This window comes from Abramis brama, assembly GCF_963993115.1.
Source record: "Abramis brama genome assembly, chromosome: 10".
Lineage (NCBI taxonomy): Eukaryota > Metazoa > Chordata > Actinopteri > Cypriniformes > Leuciscidae > Abramis > Abramis brama.
The window spans coordinates 24,702,420-24,718,055 of NC_139972.1; the positions used below are offsets into that span (position 1 = coordinate 24,702,420).

A 15,636-nucleotide genomic window follows, 5' to 3' on the forward strand; every position below is an offset into this window, starting at 1 on the left:
TACCTGTGGCACAGGATTGTTGTGATTTATTTATGTACAGTTAATCACAGATATTTCATCAACAAATCAACTTCAGTTTACTATCATTAAGAAAAGAAAAATGGTCTCATGTTATTCCGGCACATATTTCATGATTTACAGGGGAGCGCACAAGCCCACTGTATGTCTATGTGCAATACTTCAGAGTCTGATTACCTTTTTTTATTTAAAATAAATGCAAGAATAGAATACAAACAACATATCACATTAAAGACCATTAGAATTAGACAATGTTATACTGTACATCCCATTAAACAGAGGTCTTCAATCCTGTTCCTGGAGGGCCACTGTCCTGCAAAGTTTAGTTCTAATCCTAATCAAACGCATCTGAATCAGCTCATCAAGCACTTCAGAATCGCTTGAGTATTCAAAGGCAGGTGTGCTGAAGCAGGTTGGAACTAAACTCTGCAGGACAGTGGCCCTCCAGGAGCAGGATTGAAGACCTCTGCCATAAAACATTAATTGCATTGCTTTCTTGCACTCTACTTTCTAATACAATAATTAAGTACTGGATCAAATTTAAGTTCAAATAAAGGAACATTTCCAGCCCAGAGTGAATTATTCAAAAGTAACTGGTTTTGTTATCTTAAACGAGTCTTATTCTCAAGGTTTGTTTTCAATGATGGGATAGTATTGTATTTCTATTATACCTCCAGCAATAACTTGTATCTCTATATCTCTTAAATATTTTATCTCTAATGGAAGATTGTACACATGGTAGGGTATCGTTTAAGGGTAAATAAACCATTTGAAATATTGACGTTAAATGTCAAATTGCTACTTTAATTATCTTGACAAAATTAGCAACCGTCCATTCATTGACAATAATGCAGGTGGAAAATTAATTACACTACTAATAGGAAACGGATGTGACAATATGCGGACTGTGATAAATGTCTATAGAGTAACAAGTGTTCAAATAATTAAAGCACTCTGTGATGACAAGTTTGTGGATAATTTTGTGTTTCTCTGTCTTTATAATAGGATATTTTTGGCAGTGACTGGTATTCTCTACAGTTGGACAAAATTCTGCACTGGGCTTTTCAGGATGTTGGTGTTTATATTCTAGATGTGTGGCAAATGACCGCATGTCACCACAGCAGAGAGAACATTCATCCTGGCCCTATCATCATTAAAAATGAGATTGACATTTTACTCTCTTTTATTTGCCCTTACTGAATTTAAATTAAAGTATCTTGACAATTTTGTGTTCAATAACTGTTATTACAAGATTAAAAACTGTCTAAAAAAACGGAAAAATACTGTTCGACTTCCATGAGTTGTAATTAAATTGTCCAAATTATAAACCGCTTGAATTCTCAAAGTCAAAGTTTATTTATAAAGCACTTTTTATGAATGAGAATGAGAATGGTTTAGTACATGTCAGAGACCTCATTTTTTGTTTTATCATCCTCAAATTGGAAAAGCAACTTCTTTGACTTACTAAATAAACCTGCTGTCCGTGTCATTACTGTTTATCAAACAACTTTAGTAATAGCTTTAATAATAATCAGTTTATTTGTAATGAATACACTAAAGATTAGACTAAGTGATTATTTTTACGTTTATTACATTTCTACTTTTTACATTACATTATTACTTAAATACTTCTGTTAAATAGATGTAAAATTAAATAAAGCACTGTTAATTCAGTTTGTTGCTTTCTAATATTGTATTTGTTACTGTTTGTTATTTGCAACATTGCTCTTATTTTTAATAACAGAAATAAAATAATTATAATGTGATTATTAATAGTAGCCTAATTATTAATAATAAAAGAATTGGAGGAAAAGATGAAAAGAAAAAAAATTTATAATCAAATTGTTACACTTTGAATCGTAATTGAATCAAATTGTGAGGCAAGATTTACACATTTTATATATTCATTTTATTTTTTGCAAAAACTGTTTCCATTTTACCATACTTCAGCTGTATATATGTGTATATATGTGTGTGTGTGTGTATATATATATATATATATGTTACCGGCAAAGTGTGTAATCCGGAATTCTATAGAATGCCTAGGTAATGTATAGAATTAGGTAAGGTATTTTTTGCAAAAAACATCAGGAATTCTATACATTGCCTAGGCATTCTATACAATACCGGGATTTCACACTTTGCCGGTAACATATGTACACACATATATATACACACACACACACACACACACACACACACACACACATATATATATATATATGTGTGTGAGTGTGTGTGTGTGTGTGTGTATATATGTGTATATATATATGTATATATATTACATGGCGGTCTGTTATTTCTTGATAACAGACCGCTGCGAACACACCGTTGCCATGAAAAACAGAGCGTTGCTATGGACGCAGGATTCTAACCGTAGAGACGGAACGGACTATTTTCTTTAGCAGAAGCAATACAATCGTTTGTAAATCAATAAACTCCTTTTTAAATCAATATTTTGTGTCAAATTATTGATTCATTTGGTGGGCGTCGGGGTCCGGATCAGCCTGTCGGGGTTGTATTCGCTATAACAACCGCCTCGCTCTACATTATCCCTCGCTCTACATATATATATATATATATATATATATATATATATATATATATATATATATATATTGTTAAGTGAGCATGCAATTTATTCTGTTATAATGCCTCATATATAGGCTGATATGATATTAACCACAATTGTAACTTTGGAAGTGGAATATATATGCAATGTATTCTGTATTAATCAATGCCTTTTATGTATAAGCTTATGTATATTACTAACCAAGTTTATGACTTAGTAAAAAAGAGTGTTGTATAAGAAAGACACTGCAACTTGTTTTGTAAGTGTTTTTATTATGAATCTGGTTTATTAAGAAAGACACTGCAACTTGTTTTGTAAGAGTTTTTATTATGAATCTGGTTTATTAAGAAAGACACTGCAACTTGTTTTTATAATAATTTTTATTGTAATAATGCATGCAAGAAACAACAATATAATGTACTCATGTTTAAGCATTTAATCAATGTAAAGAATAACATATAGTAGATAGAAATAACACTAAGTAGTGAAAAGCATGTATCGTAGTGAAGTAGAAATGGAAAGTATTACCTGTTTCTTTTCAGACCAAGCGTAGAAGACGACAATGAATCCGAGCAAGGAAAAGAAGAACAAAAGAGAGGAAGGCTTTTTATAAGAAGTTCTTGGAGGAACTGAAAGGGTTAACAATAGATCAAGATTTTGGATTGGATAAATTGTCTATAAGTGATTGAATATGTGATAAGGGGGTGTGATATTATGAAGTATAAAAGTACAGTGTAATATGTCAACGTCAGACGCTGTAAAGACCCTGACGGCCTCTCCTCAGTTCAATTGTCCAAGCCTGCCACCTGGAGCTGAAGCTTGTGAACTGCTTATTGTATGCTTTGGTTTTTTTGTTTTATTTCTTTTTATTATTTAGTATGTAAACCAATTGATTTTGAAATAATAAAAATAATTATAATCAGTATAAAAGAACCAGCCGGCCTTGAGTCTCTGCTGTAGAAAGAATTGAGCTGAACTAAACCACGGAGCAGTCTTTCGACTGAATTGTAAGTATGGAAATTCATATACTTATTGTTTAGACCGAATTTGACTTACTTTACCTAACCTGAGAATAAATAAAATAAGGTAGAAGGTGTTTGGGAATACGCACCATAAAACAATATATATACACACAGTATATATTAATTCTGAAACTTGAACTCTAAAGCTCCAAGTAAAAAAATAAATAAATACACTAGATCTACTATACTATACTATAAAATTGTGGCAACAGATTGCAAGCAATATTATTATTTCAATTTAACAACACTTAACAATTGAGTGATAATGAATCAAATGAGATCCTTACAAATCAACCATTCAAAATGAGTAACTGCAAATTGGTTTCCTTGGACAAAATAAAACACTATGCTAATGAATACTACTAAATGGAATTGTTTTGATTTAACACAAAAACAAGTTGGTATTATTATTTTTTAATGAGTGTGGATTAATTAAAATAATTTAATGAAATCTCATTTCAGCTATGAATAACAGACATAGACGTCAAAGATGAATTATGAACTCCTTTATTATTGCCAACAACAGTCACAAAAATAGCATCTATTAGTATTCTCATAGTGAACATTCACTACTCTACCATTTTTTTCCAATTACCTTTTAAAGGCATATCAATTCACACAGGATGAGAACAGTGAAAGTTTGCAGAACAAGTCTATTTTTGTGTTTCTAGGCACAAATTGTTCAACATACACAATGCAGTTGCGTTGTTTAAATAAAATATAAGAAACAAGGTTTCTAGATTTGAACAACTAGACTTGGTTAATCTAATAATCTCATATTAAAACAGCAGTGAAGACTTGTGCAACTGGACTCCATTTGACAGCTTTGAAGCATCAAGCTCCAAGAGATTTATACTTTGACCTGTATACTTTGCAGGTTTGCAATAACGGGGCCCAGGCCCACTGCCGCCAGCGAGCCTGTCACTGTCACTGTCGGCATCAGAGAAGGACTGGGCAGCGTCCGAACTGGACTTGCGAGAAAGTCAGCACGCCATCCTCGGCTACCAAACCTTCATCCTGACAGATCGGTCAAGAGGAGGAGAGAGTTCGCTGGAGGCCCCGCCCCCAAGCGCCGTGTTCTGCATCGTGTCCCCTACGTTCCTAGCGTAGAAATCTAGACGCACCCTAGCGGCAGCAAAAAAAATTTTGCAGCCAGTGTGGTCTAGCAACTCTCTGTTGACTTTCGAGCTGGAAAAAACTAAATCAGGTCAGGCCAATCACATTGTGTATAGAGTAGGCGGGGCGGGCTTAACATAATGACGACAGAGTTTCGACGGTTCCCTGCTACTTGAAAACAAAGAATGGCTGCTGCTGCTGGCGAACAGCGGTCTTTCGAATCGGCTTTGGCCGCGACTGGAGGACTTGGAGTTAAGCTTTTCTTTGAGAAAAGAGCAAAGAACGGTACTTAAGTCATTTTTAAAAAAGGAAGATGTGTTTGGAGTTTTGCCGACTGGATACGGCAAAAGTTGAATATACCAACTAGCCTTCTTCGTTGCTCTGATTGGTTGTAGCGCTATCCTATTGCGTGCAGAGGGATTTTGAGAGACAACCGTTTATCCCGCCCCTCGGATTGAGTTGCCAGACCTAACATCTTGATGTAGGTCTGGCTTGCCAGGCTACTATGTTCCTGCAGCAGGCGACAAATGCAATGTTTGTGTAAATGCTGTGTCTGTTTGTGTGAGTTCCACAATAAAAACACTTCGGAACACAAATGAAGATATTTTTGATGAAATCTGAGAGCTGACTCACTCCATAGGCTTCTATGGGATCGAAACTTGCCGGCCCAGAAAAGTTATTAAAGACATCGTTAAAATAGTCCAAGTGACTACAGTGGCTGAAACACAAGTTTATCAAGCGATGAGAATACTTTTTGTGCGCAAAACATAACAAAAATAACGACTTTATTCAACTATTCATTTTCGTCTGTGTGGGCCTGAATGAATTCACATACAGTAGTGTAACAGTGCAGTGCGTCTGGGTTGTACGTCACCACATAGGCTCACTATTGGCCGACGCTGGTCGTGTGTGTGATGCGTATGAAGTACAACACAGAAGCGCTAAAAAAAAGACTAGACTAGCCTACCACAAGTGTGAGTTGTGGGTATTGAGTGTGGGGCAGAAATCCAAGGGCCTCTGCTGGCCATCTCCCTCTTTACTTCTGTATTTCTTTCTATTGTACTTGTCATGTGATTGAGACCTTGTGTGAAATTGTATTTACTGGATTATGTCAGCTTTGGCATTCCATACAGACGCAATCACACATTGGCGTTCCCAAAGCATCATTGACGCAGCATCTCATTTCCCTTGTTCTCAGGGAACGAGGTTTACAGTCGTAACCAGAGACGTTTTCTAAATGTACTCAAAATTGGACTGAATTCCATTAAAAAAAATACACATTATGACCAATAAATCAGTAGTTTGCTTTGCATTGAGTCATCTAAAAGAAAATCTCACTTTTATCTCAAATGTTTAATTCATCGCTGGAAAAATGGGCTTTTAATAAAACTTGGCTGCCTATACAGTAAAAAGTCAAGGTTTCACTTTATTTTGATGGTCCCTTTAACACATTCTGTTGACTATAAGTAACGCTGCACCTACATGTCTACTAACTCTCATTAGAGTGTTAGTTAAGTATTGATAGACTGGTAGGGTTAGGGTTAGATTAAGTTGAAATGTAGTTGCAAAATTACTTATAGTCAGTAGATTGTCTGTTGGAGGATCATCACAATAAAGTGTTTGCAGATATTAAGCAGACAATCTACTTATACTCCAATGAAAGTTAGTTGACATATAGTTGCAAAGTTACTTATAGTTAACAGCAAAAGGGACCATCAAAATAAAGTGTTACCAAAGTCAAATACATTTTTTGAACTAAGTTAAAAAAAATAATAATAATTTGCGCAGCCGTCATGTTCTAGCTTGAGCTGGAAAATAACCGACCAATGCATTCGTAAAGAGGGTTTTTTATTCTGCTGATGATGACAGCGTGCATGGACAGTCAAAGGAACCAGTGTGGACCTCATCAAAATTCGTTAAATACAGCTGCACCAGCCAGGACTTCTTCTAGACATACACTGGATAACATCCTGATTAAACCTGATGCATCCAAGATACTGTTGGAAAACACTTGCATCAGAATAATTTCTGTCAAGCTTGTGTATATTTTTGTTAAAGCTGTTAAGTTAAGCAATATCTTCTGTGTTTTATATGAGGTGCCCTTGGAGGTGCACTAGGCACATGTTTACTGGTTTTCCATAAAGAAATATACGTTGTTGTTAAAAATGAAAGTAAAAAAAGTGATTACAAGTGAAGTGAAGTGAAGTGAAGTTTTTACAGTGAAATGAGAGTTCCTTGTTTTTATTAAAATCAACAAATACAAATTCAAGATGCACTGAATCCAGTAAATGCATGGTGCAATGATTACATAATCTAATAAAGGAAAAAAAACTTGCCACTACTTAAGGGAATTTATTTTAGAATAAAAAGCTATTTTTACCTACTAGCCTTTTATTCAGTTCATTATATTTAGAACTAGTATAGACTGAATAGGTCCCATAGACTAAATTACATCGTATCACTCGAACCTGGGCAAATTAAGTGCCAGTCAAGTTTATTTGGTGATTTAAAACGTTAGTATCCAAAGTGATGGCAAATAGGCTTTACAACTAATGTAAAAAATATCAGTATATTTGTATGGTAAAATAGCAGTGAACTTTTCTATCACACACATGTCCCACATTCACTCGAAATCACATCTACAGTACTGTCCTGCAACAGAGCAATAACCAGGTGGTCACCAGAGTAGCGGATAATAGACCCTATTCAGAGCAGCTCCATGACAGGTATGAAAGTGAGGCTTACCATGTTTCCAATGGCATCCACTGTAAAAAAAAAAAAAAAAAAAAAGCTCCTAGATCACTTATAATTTTCCACACCTCATGTTGTCTGGAGTTTGTTGTCTACTGAATTTTTTTGGGGGAAAAATATGTTTAGAGAACAATCCAAAAACATTAAATATCAGTACAACCCATTGAAGAGATGTATGTCTATCCCTCACAGCCTCGCTTTCCTTCCCGTTAAAAGATGGCGCTGCTGTGAATGAGGTCTATTGTGTAACGTCAAAGAAATGCAACAAGGCAAAATCATTTGATCATTTCTCCCAACATTTTATCTGACTTATAATACACTATGATACATTTTTACACAGTAAGTGTAGATACAAAATAAAAATAAAATCATGCAAACTTATTGACCATAAATACGTAAAATACAGAAAAGGAATAGACTACTAATGTACTGTTGTTTTGCCAAAAATAAAACAATCTCGTTCTTGATAATAGCAAAAGTTAGTTTGAAAGCGTTTGATGTTACTAAAGTTATTGTACTACAGTATATTTATTTTGCAAAGTAGAAATAGCAGTGGGAAAACAACACACATAAATGTAATAAAAAAATTATGTCATGGATGGATCACCCATCCAGTATATAGTACAATTCATTCATCCATATAATAATAACAAGCCAATAAAAATGATCAGTGACTTAAAACCACCTGTATTTATACAATATCAATACCGTTCGTTCATCTAGCACTTTTGGATATAAAAGTAAAAGTTTAATTTGGATGAATATCAATGCCATCAAGCAGTAGTAACAGTAGCAGTAGTATACAAGACTCTCTCGGCAAAAGATTCAGACTTCAAACAATTATTAAAGCAGTGACAACAGAAGTGCTTCTGAAATTCAAGTACACTTTCAGACTGTCAAAATCCCGAGGAGAGGTAGAGAGCAACCACTCCGAGTCACTATGTGTCTTTGCGTGCCCAAGCAAATAAACAAAAAGAGGCACTTGCAAATAAAAAGTGATTTGAATAGGGGGGTCCACTGTTGGGAAATCAAACCTCTGAACTGTTGTTGCTATCAAGGACTTGCGTCATCATGGGCTCTGTGCTGTTGGAGCTTTTGACGTTCTTCTCCCGCCTAGATCGCACCACCAGAACGACGAGAACGACAAGGAGAATGGTGAAGAGAAGACCTACCAAGATTCCTATGATTAAGACAAGCCGGTCATCACTAGAGTCCCTGTGATTCAGTTCTCTGGGAACGACACTCTCCGCTTGGGATTCCTTGTGAAGGTTGGGTTGTTTTTGAGTGCTGCGGTCCAGCGTTATATGCAAGATATTTGTGCCACGATTATTTTCTGCACCAATATCCTGAGCCAAATCTGGAATGCTGCTGGCTGACCTTTTGGAAATTGAATGGCTGTGTGTCACAGAATGATAGTCAAGGCTCCTTTTCCCAATGCCCTGATTTGCGTTGTCTCTGGACCGGACGGTGTAGATGGTGTGAATGTACCACTCCCTGCCTGCCGTCACCTGGGAGGAGTGTTACAGTGTTAGCATCAGAACATGATCGCAACGTTTCTTAATGTGCCGGCTGTTGTGTGCATCTCACCTGAAACAAAGCTGAGGAATCCATCCTAAAGCCATCAGAGCCTGGCTGCCTTACCAGCACCAGCGCTTGAGGATCGTCTACAGCGAGGAAAGCATTGAAACTAATGCTACCAAATGTTCTCGCCTGAGTCTCTGGCTGAGCTTTGTCCTGTAAAGCAGAAGTTCAAACGTATGTTATACTGTCAAATGATCCTAAAATCAACGAAAAGCCAATGTTGTTCTCCATGCTATCAATAACAATTATCAATCCTGAACAGTGGTATAGTTAATTAAAACTAAAACTATTAACTCTTTCCCCACCATTGGCAATTTTCTGGCAATCCATGTTTTCAGTGTTATACGGTAGGGGGCGCAATTACGCATCTTCTATAAGAATACAGAAGCTCCGGATCCCAAAACAAGCAAAGAAGCATTGGGAAAAGGAGCCTAACGCAAACGTTAAACAGCATAAAAATCAAATCCGCCTAATATTAGTGAATGAAATGTCGACCCAGGAAAAGGTATAGGACTTGAAGGTATAGGTGTTGATGGACTCAATCTATGTTTTGATCATCGTTCTGAAGCCGATCTGGATGTAGTCTTTGACAAAAACATCAACACTTTGACATTTTCTCAGCTTTTTGTTCAAAATGTTGCTTTTTTATGAAACTTGCCCACATTCAAGTGTTGATAAAAAAGAATGCATTGTTCTGGTCGCCATTATAGTTTTGTGAAAATGATAAAAAAAATGCAGGTGCTGGCTGGCAGCGTTTTTAAAAAAGCTGGTGAAGAAAGAGTTAAACAACATTTATGATGTTTAATTGTATTCTACGTCTGTTTTCTAAATATGATTAATTGTAACTACAATTAGCTGTTTGTATGTATTTCTTTAATGCAACTGCATGTGTTTTTTAGTTTTAGTTTTTCTCAAAAACCTACTAAAAAGTAAATATTAATTTATATTAATTAATATTTTTTACAATTGACTTTAAAAGTCAATATTCAAATAAAAAATTCCAACTGTTTATGCAAAGTTTGTGTCAATACTTACAATGATCTTGAATCGGTACAAAAGAGATGGTGAATCAGCTAAGCAGCCGTACTCAAAGTTGTCAGGGTTGTACTTTGGGATGTAGCCTATCCATCCGCCCCTGTGCAAAGGAACACCTTCTCGATGTTACAGATGAACAAGTCTCCAAGATTCTGAACAGGATCTACCATTACACGGCCGTAGATGACATCTCCTAAAGAAGTGCAACAGCCCTGAATTAGTGAGAGGTGTCATACTTCAGTTCTCATAATCTTTACTTTTGGTCACAGGATCAAATCACATATATGAATAAAATGTTGTTTTTAGCATTTTACCCTCTGAGAAAGCAGTATCACTCTCCTGACCAAAGCCCATGGAGCCGTCTGACAACCAGAGAATCCTCTTTGAAAGTAGGAGCATTTGTGTGTTAAGACTGAACTCTGCTGGCACTGGATCACTCACCTAAAGGGAATAACATGCACATTACTTTTAACTAAAATTCAATTAACACAAAATTATAGTATCATTATATATTATAGCCTATAATTAGAATTTTACTAGATTTTGAAATAGAGTTTGATGTACTATGAAAAATTACTGTAAATACTAAGTCCAAAAAGAATTTATTGAACATAAGTTGCAAATATGACTTAAGTTTCACTTATGAATGAATGAATGAATGAATGAATGAATGGAGGCATTTACATAGCACTTTTACTGTGTATTGTTGTACACTCAAAGCACTTCACAATCATAACAGGGGTCTCCCCTCAACCACCACCAGTGTGCACCTCCACAGTACAACGGTGCCAGTGCGCTCACCAGACCACACACCAGCTATAGGTGGAGAGGAGAGAGAGAGATAAAGCCAATTTAGTAGATGGGGATTCTTATGACTTTATCTTGTTGGCAGTGTTGCCAGATTGGGCGGTTTTGAATTTGATTGTGCGGGTAAAATTTGGTTTGGGCGGGTGGACAAAATTTGAGCTGGTTTAGGGTCAGCTCGGTGGTTTTCAAACTTCTAAATGTTATATAATGTCTTATAAATCGCATTAATATTTTCCTACACAGTTTATAAAATATATAATATTTTATTTTTATATGTTAAAAAGACATTTTTCGTCACAGTTCGACAGTGTCACCTTATCTGTTCAGGCTTTTATTTTGAAAAGCGCCGTTCTTCTTCTTGGAAAGTTCGGATTTTTTTTTTTTTTTTATGACGCTAAAACTTCCTGTTACTCTCTCTGCACAATGTGCTCGCGGTTCGTCGGAAGAACGCAAGCGGCAACCTCCCCGTCTCTTTCTTGAAACCAACACTGAAGTGAGTTAAACTGCAATTCGTTGACTGGCCGCTTGAGGCTGATGTCAAAAGTGAGTCAAATCTGTATCTCCCCCATGTTAAAATGCCAAATTTTACAGCAGAAAAAAACGTGTTTACAGCCTGGTGTTTGTATGTGGCTTTGGTCTATACAGCTATTTTTGCCCTTCATGACAACTGTGAGGGGGGTGAATTTTTTTATAACTCATCCGTTTAGTTGATTAATATTTAAAGTTCTGCATAATTAAGGGTGTGGCCACTTGAGTGACAGGTGGGTTGTCGCTGATGTCAATGCTAGCCGCTTGTCTGTTGTCTATGGTTGTTACTAGCCGTCACTTCACCTCAGCAAATGTTAGCTGCTGAACTTGCCATCTCTGCCGTGTTTTGTGCTTTTTTTTCGGGATTATTTCATACAATTGAATACACCCATTAAGTAACGTTAACTTCGCCAACGGCTTAGGATTGTTGTCGTCGAGTATCGTTCGAGAGAACAACCAGCGCTGTATTTCAGTTTTCCTCTGTGAACATGCACTAATGGATGTCTGACAATTTCGTTGCTTTTTGGAGTTTTCAGATTTAAAAACGTCAATAAAGGCTCGTTCGTTCTGCTCTCACGGAACAGATATAGATTATAATATGCTTATGTACCGTCAGATGAAATCATGCAGGCGTCGGCGCTTTCTCCGTCCGTGCTATAAATGCACATCCATGAATGAGCGCGGATTTTCTAGCGCATTTACTTGAACTTCATAGGCAATATATCTATGGTTTAACCCATTTGAGAGGCGGCCAAAATCAGAATTTAAAATGGACTGAATAAGCTCTCTACGAACTTGACGAGCGATGCCGTGCTGACGGACCATAAGAAAGAGTTACTGACATGTGCACATAAATCACTGTCACACACAAACTCTCAGAGTAATATTAAGTTACTGCATAATACATTTTCAACTAACGTTAGCAGAATAGTACAGAATCACAATACACAGTCTCACTTGTAGCCGTGTCTTTTAAATATTATAATATAATATTTCGAAGGGCAAAACAGGAACTTTTAATTGGCTTTACATCATCAGCTAACTCGATCACGTCGAGCCATAGATATAAACAGTGTTTATAGATATATCATAGATATAAAACAGTGTTTATATCTATGACGTCGAGCTAGGTGATTTCGGCTCCTCAGCTCCACTCACGCCCCGCCTGTTTGCCTATTTTCTGTTATCCGGGAGTGACGCGAGGCCAAGATGGCGACGGCCGGCTCCGCCTACTTTAGGCTTCAAAAATGCTCTTTAGAAACCTACGGGTGACGTCACGGACACTACGTCCATATTTTTTTACAGTCTATGGAAGAACGGTAAAAACTTGTAACCCCTTTAATTATTTATTGTGTTCATCCATTTGAATCTTGTAAAGAAAGAGTTTACATTGTGATTTAATTTATTTTTGTATTGCTCGTACATTTTATTTTTTAAGAGCTCCGAACTGTGATGGTGTGTCGAGCACATAGCACATCGAATTAGCGTCCTTGGAGAAGCGGAATGAGGTATGAAGGAAAATGTAGTTTGTATTATCAAAAAGAGATTTTGTATTAGGAAAAGAGAATGTCAATACTGCATTTGTTTATGGGTTTATTGCACGTCATCAATATAACAACATTTTTCTGTGAACAATTATAATATATTGCATTTCATTTAAAAGAAGCATGTGATATTTCATTTGTCATAAAGGCTTAAAAACATATTTCATTTCATATTTCATATTGGTCATCTGTTGAAATGATTTGTATTGTGTGTAAACATGATTCATATGTGAACATAATTTATGTGCAAATTATTTGTGAAGCTACATGGAAGCATTTTGTATTTCTTCTGTTTCTTCTGTAGTTTTCACGGTGTGCATGGTGCTCGTTGAGAGGAAGAAATAAAATTACACCCGTTTGAAACTCTCTGCGTCTTGATGAATATATCCAAGGGGCCGCTACATTATATTCTACTTGGTTAATAAACAAAACTAAATCATGACGTTACTAAACACATGGTACTTGTAGCTGGATATTCAAGTGATCGCTATGCCAAAGTGGCATAAATATACAGCAAGTTGTATCTACAGTAAAGCCTAGGAAAGTAACCCAACTCTCAAAATGTGGATTATACCTGTGGTGGGAGACGACTCAAAGGCTCTTTATAAATATAACTAGGCCTAACTGCTGCCAGTTTTTTTATTTTTTTATTTTTTACTTTATTTTATATTACTACCTTTACCAGTGATCATTTTCGAATTCGTCATTCAATAAAATGATTATAAAATAAAATCATGAATCTGTTAGTCTTGACTGGCAAGGCTACGATTCGACTTTAAGCCTCAGCCAAACGGTTAAACAGAAAATGCAAGCAGCACCCGATGATGGACAGAAAACGGCCAGGGGGAGCAGAGAGGGAAAGGACAAAGAAAAAGAAAGCACTCCAAGAACAAGCAGCAAAATGTTGCAAAATGAATGACCTGTTCAGGGCTTCAAGTGCAGGTCAGTTTCATCTGTAAATACTGTATTATTTTCCTCGTTAACTTGGTATTGAACTGCTAGCAAATGTAAGCGGTAGCGCCCCTATTACTATTGTCACTCAAAATACTGTATGATAAAGGAGATTAATATTATTTAGTGTAAAGTTACATTAGTAATTTAGCAGACAAATATTAACATTTATATGGTAGGTTGTAGCAACACTGACTTGGCATCCGGCCAGATGGTCTGAATTAGGCGAATCCTGGCTTTTCAAACACAGCCCCTTTGTCAGATGAGAAAACAAGAGCTTTTTGTTTTTACTCTTCTGCAAAATGTAAGAATAATGCACAATGTCTAGATAACGCCCCAGGGTAATTACCAGCGCCGCTCTGGCTGGGGTCCCCCTGGCGTATGACACATTTATAACAAGCTCTGTATTGTTAGCAAATGATTCGACCAAGTCCCCTGATTTTCAATCTTGTGACTTTACACCACACACACCCACACATACACACACACATACACAAACTTTACACATTAAACCTAGAATATAAGCATGTCATATTTCATATACTCCTGTGTGTTTCCCAGTTTATTTTCACTTTGTTTATGACGTTTATTTGAAGGAACAAACTTAAAATGCCTATAATATCTTATGTAACTTTGTATTCCTATAATCTTCATGTGACGTGTTTGATATCTCTGTAATTCTCTAAATCTAACTGAGTCAAATTCCGATAGCAGAATGCAGTAATGTGCATTGTTTTATACATTTCATATGTCTTGAGCAAATCTTCTCAAATTCGATCTCACTCATGACTCATTCGAGTGGGCGTGTCTAACAGGACAAAGGAAGACCTTCCGCTCGAAATGCTCTAAGATGATTCGTCCTCCACGCCAAATGGGGCTTGGACAGGATTCCCTCAAAAGACGGAACTTCCCCGTTTCTCTTTCTCTCTTCTCCCTCCTTCGACTCCTCCGAAAACTTTGGAAACCCAAGTCCGGACCGGCTTCGGCCTGCTTCTCTTCTCTTTTATTTCTTTGTATGTTTTCTATAGTCTAGTTTCGTTTTCCTATTCGCCTCTGTTCATTCACGAGCTGAATGAACTTAGCCTGAATCCTTCTCGGTAACGTTACGTTCAAATGAACCTTCAAATCTTCCCGCTGCACAACTCCGGAAGAAACCATGACACGCAAGCTCAGCTCTAAAAGGGACACACCGATACCTTTTTCTCAGCTCCACAAAAGAGTGCCTCAAACTGCAAGTATCTGACATATTTTAAAGCTGAATCTAGGTGTTTCTCAAAAGGGTTATTTGTTAGTAATAAGTTGCCAGGCTCTTCTTCAATTCTCTCTCTCTCTCTGTCTCTCTCTCTCTCTCTCTCTCTCTCACACTCTCTCATTCTCTCTCTCCGATCTCTCTCTCTCTCACTCTGATCGTTCATTTTGCTTTCACTTTCCCTCGCTCATCCTCACTCTCTCATCCTATCGTAATGCGTTATTCATCTTCTTGTAATGTGTTTTGTCTAGTTTTGTCTTAATGTTTCTGTATATACATATATTCCGTGTATAACTAGTATGCATTATTAGTTCAATGATTAAAATTCATTATATCCTAGTTTTGATTCTGTCTATATTCCTCACATTACGGGTCCCTGAAATGTTTTGATCCTATAGCTACAAGCTTTACAATTTGATTATGGTTTAAGTAACCTAAATTTTATAAGTACAGGAGAATGGT

General features: G+C 36.5%; 2 protein-coding genes across 2 annotated transcripts in view; one reads left to right on the forward strand and one right to left on the reverse strand.

Moving 5' to 3' along the window:
- LOC311090500 (NXPE family member 3-like) overlaps positions 1 to 2,470 on the forward strand; it is a 41,577-nt gene extending 39,107 nt beyond the window's left edge. The window contains exon 8 of the mRNA XM_084125798.1: positions 1,024 to 2,470. Coding sequence (XP_083981924.1) covers positions 1,024 to 1,218 — 195 coding nt within the window. The 3' untranslated portion in view covers positions 1,219 to 2,470. The remainder of the gene's footprint in view (positions 1 to 1,023) is intronic.
- Positions 2,471 to 7,760: 5,290 nt separating this feature from the next.
- Positions 7,761 to 10,449, reverse strand: LOC311090366 (FRAS1-related extracellular matrix protein 2-like; the record flags this gene model as incomplete). Its single annotated transcript, XM_084125626.1, has 4 exons — positions 7,761 to 8,987; positions 9,067 to 9,213; positions 10,096 to 10,214; positions 10,410 to 10,449. The coding sequence occupies 4 exons, from the start codon at positions 10,447 to 10,449 to the stop codon at positions 8,508 to 8,510; spliced, it is 786 nt and encodes a 261-aa protein (XP_083981752.1). The 3' UTR covers positions 7,761 to 8,507.
- Between the last annotated feature and the right edge of the window lie 5,187 nt (positions 10,450 to 15,636).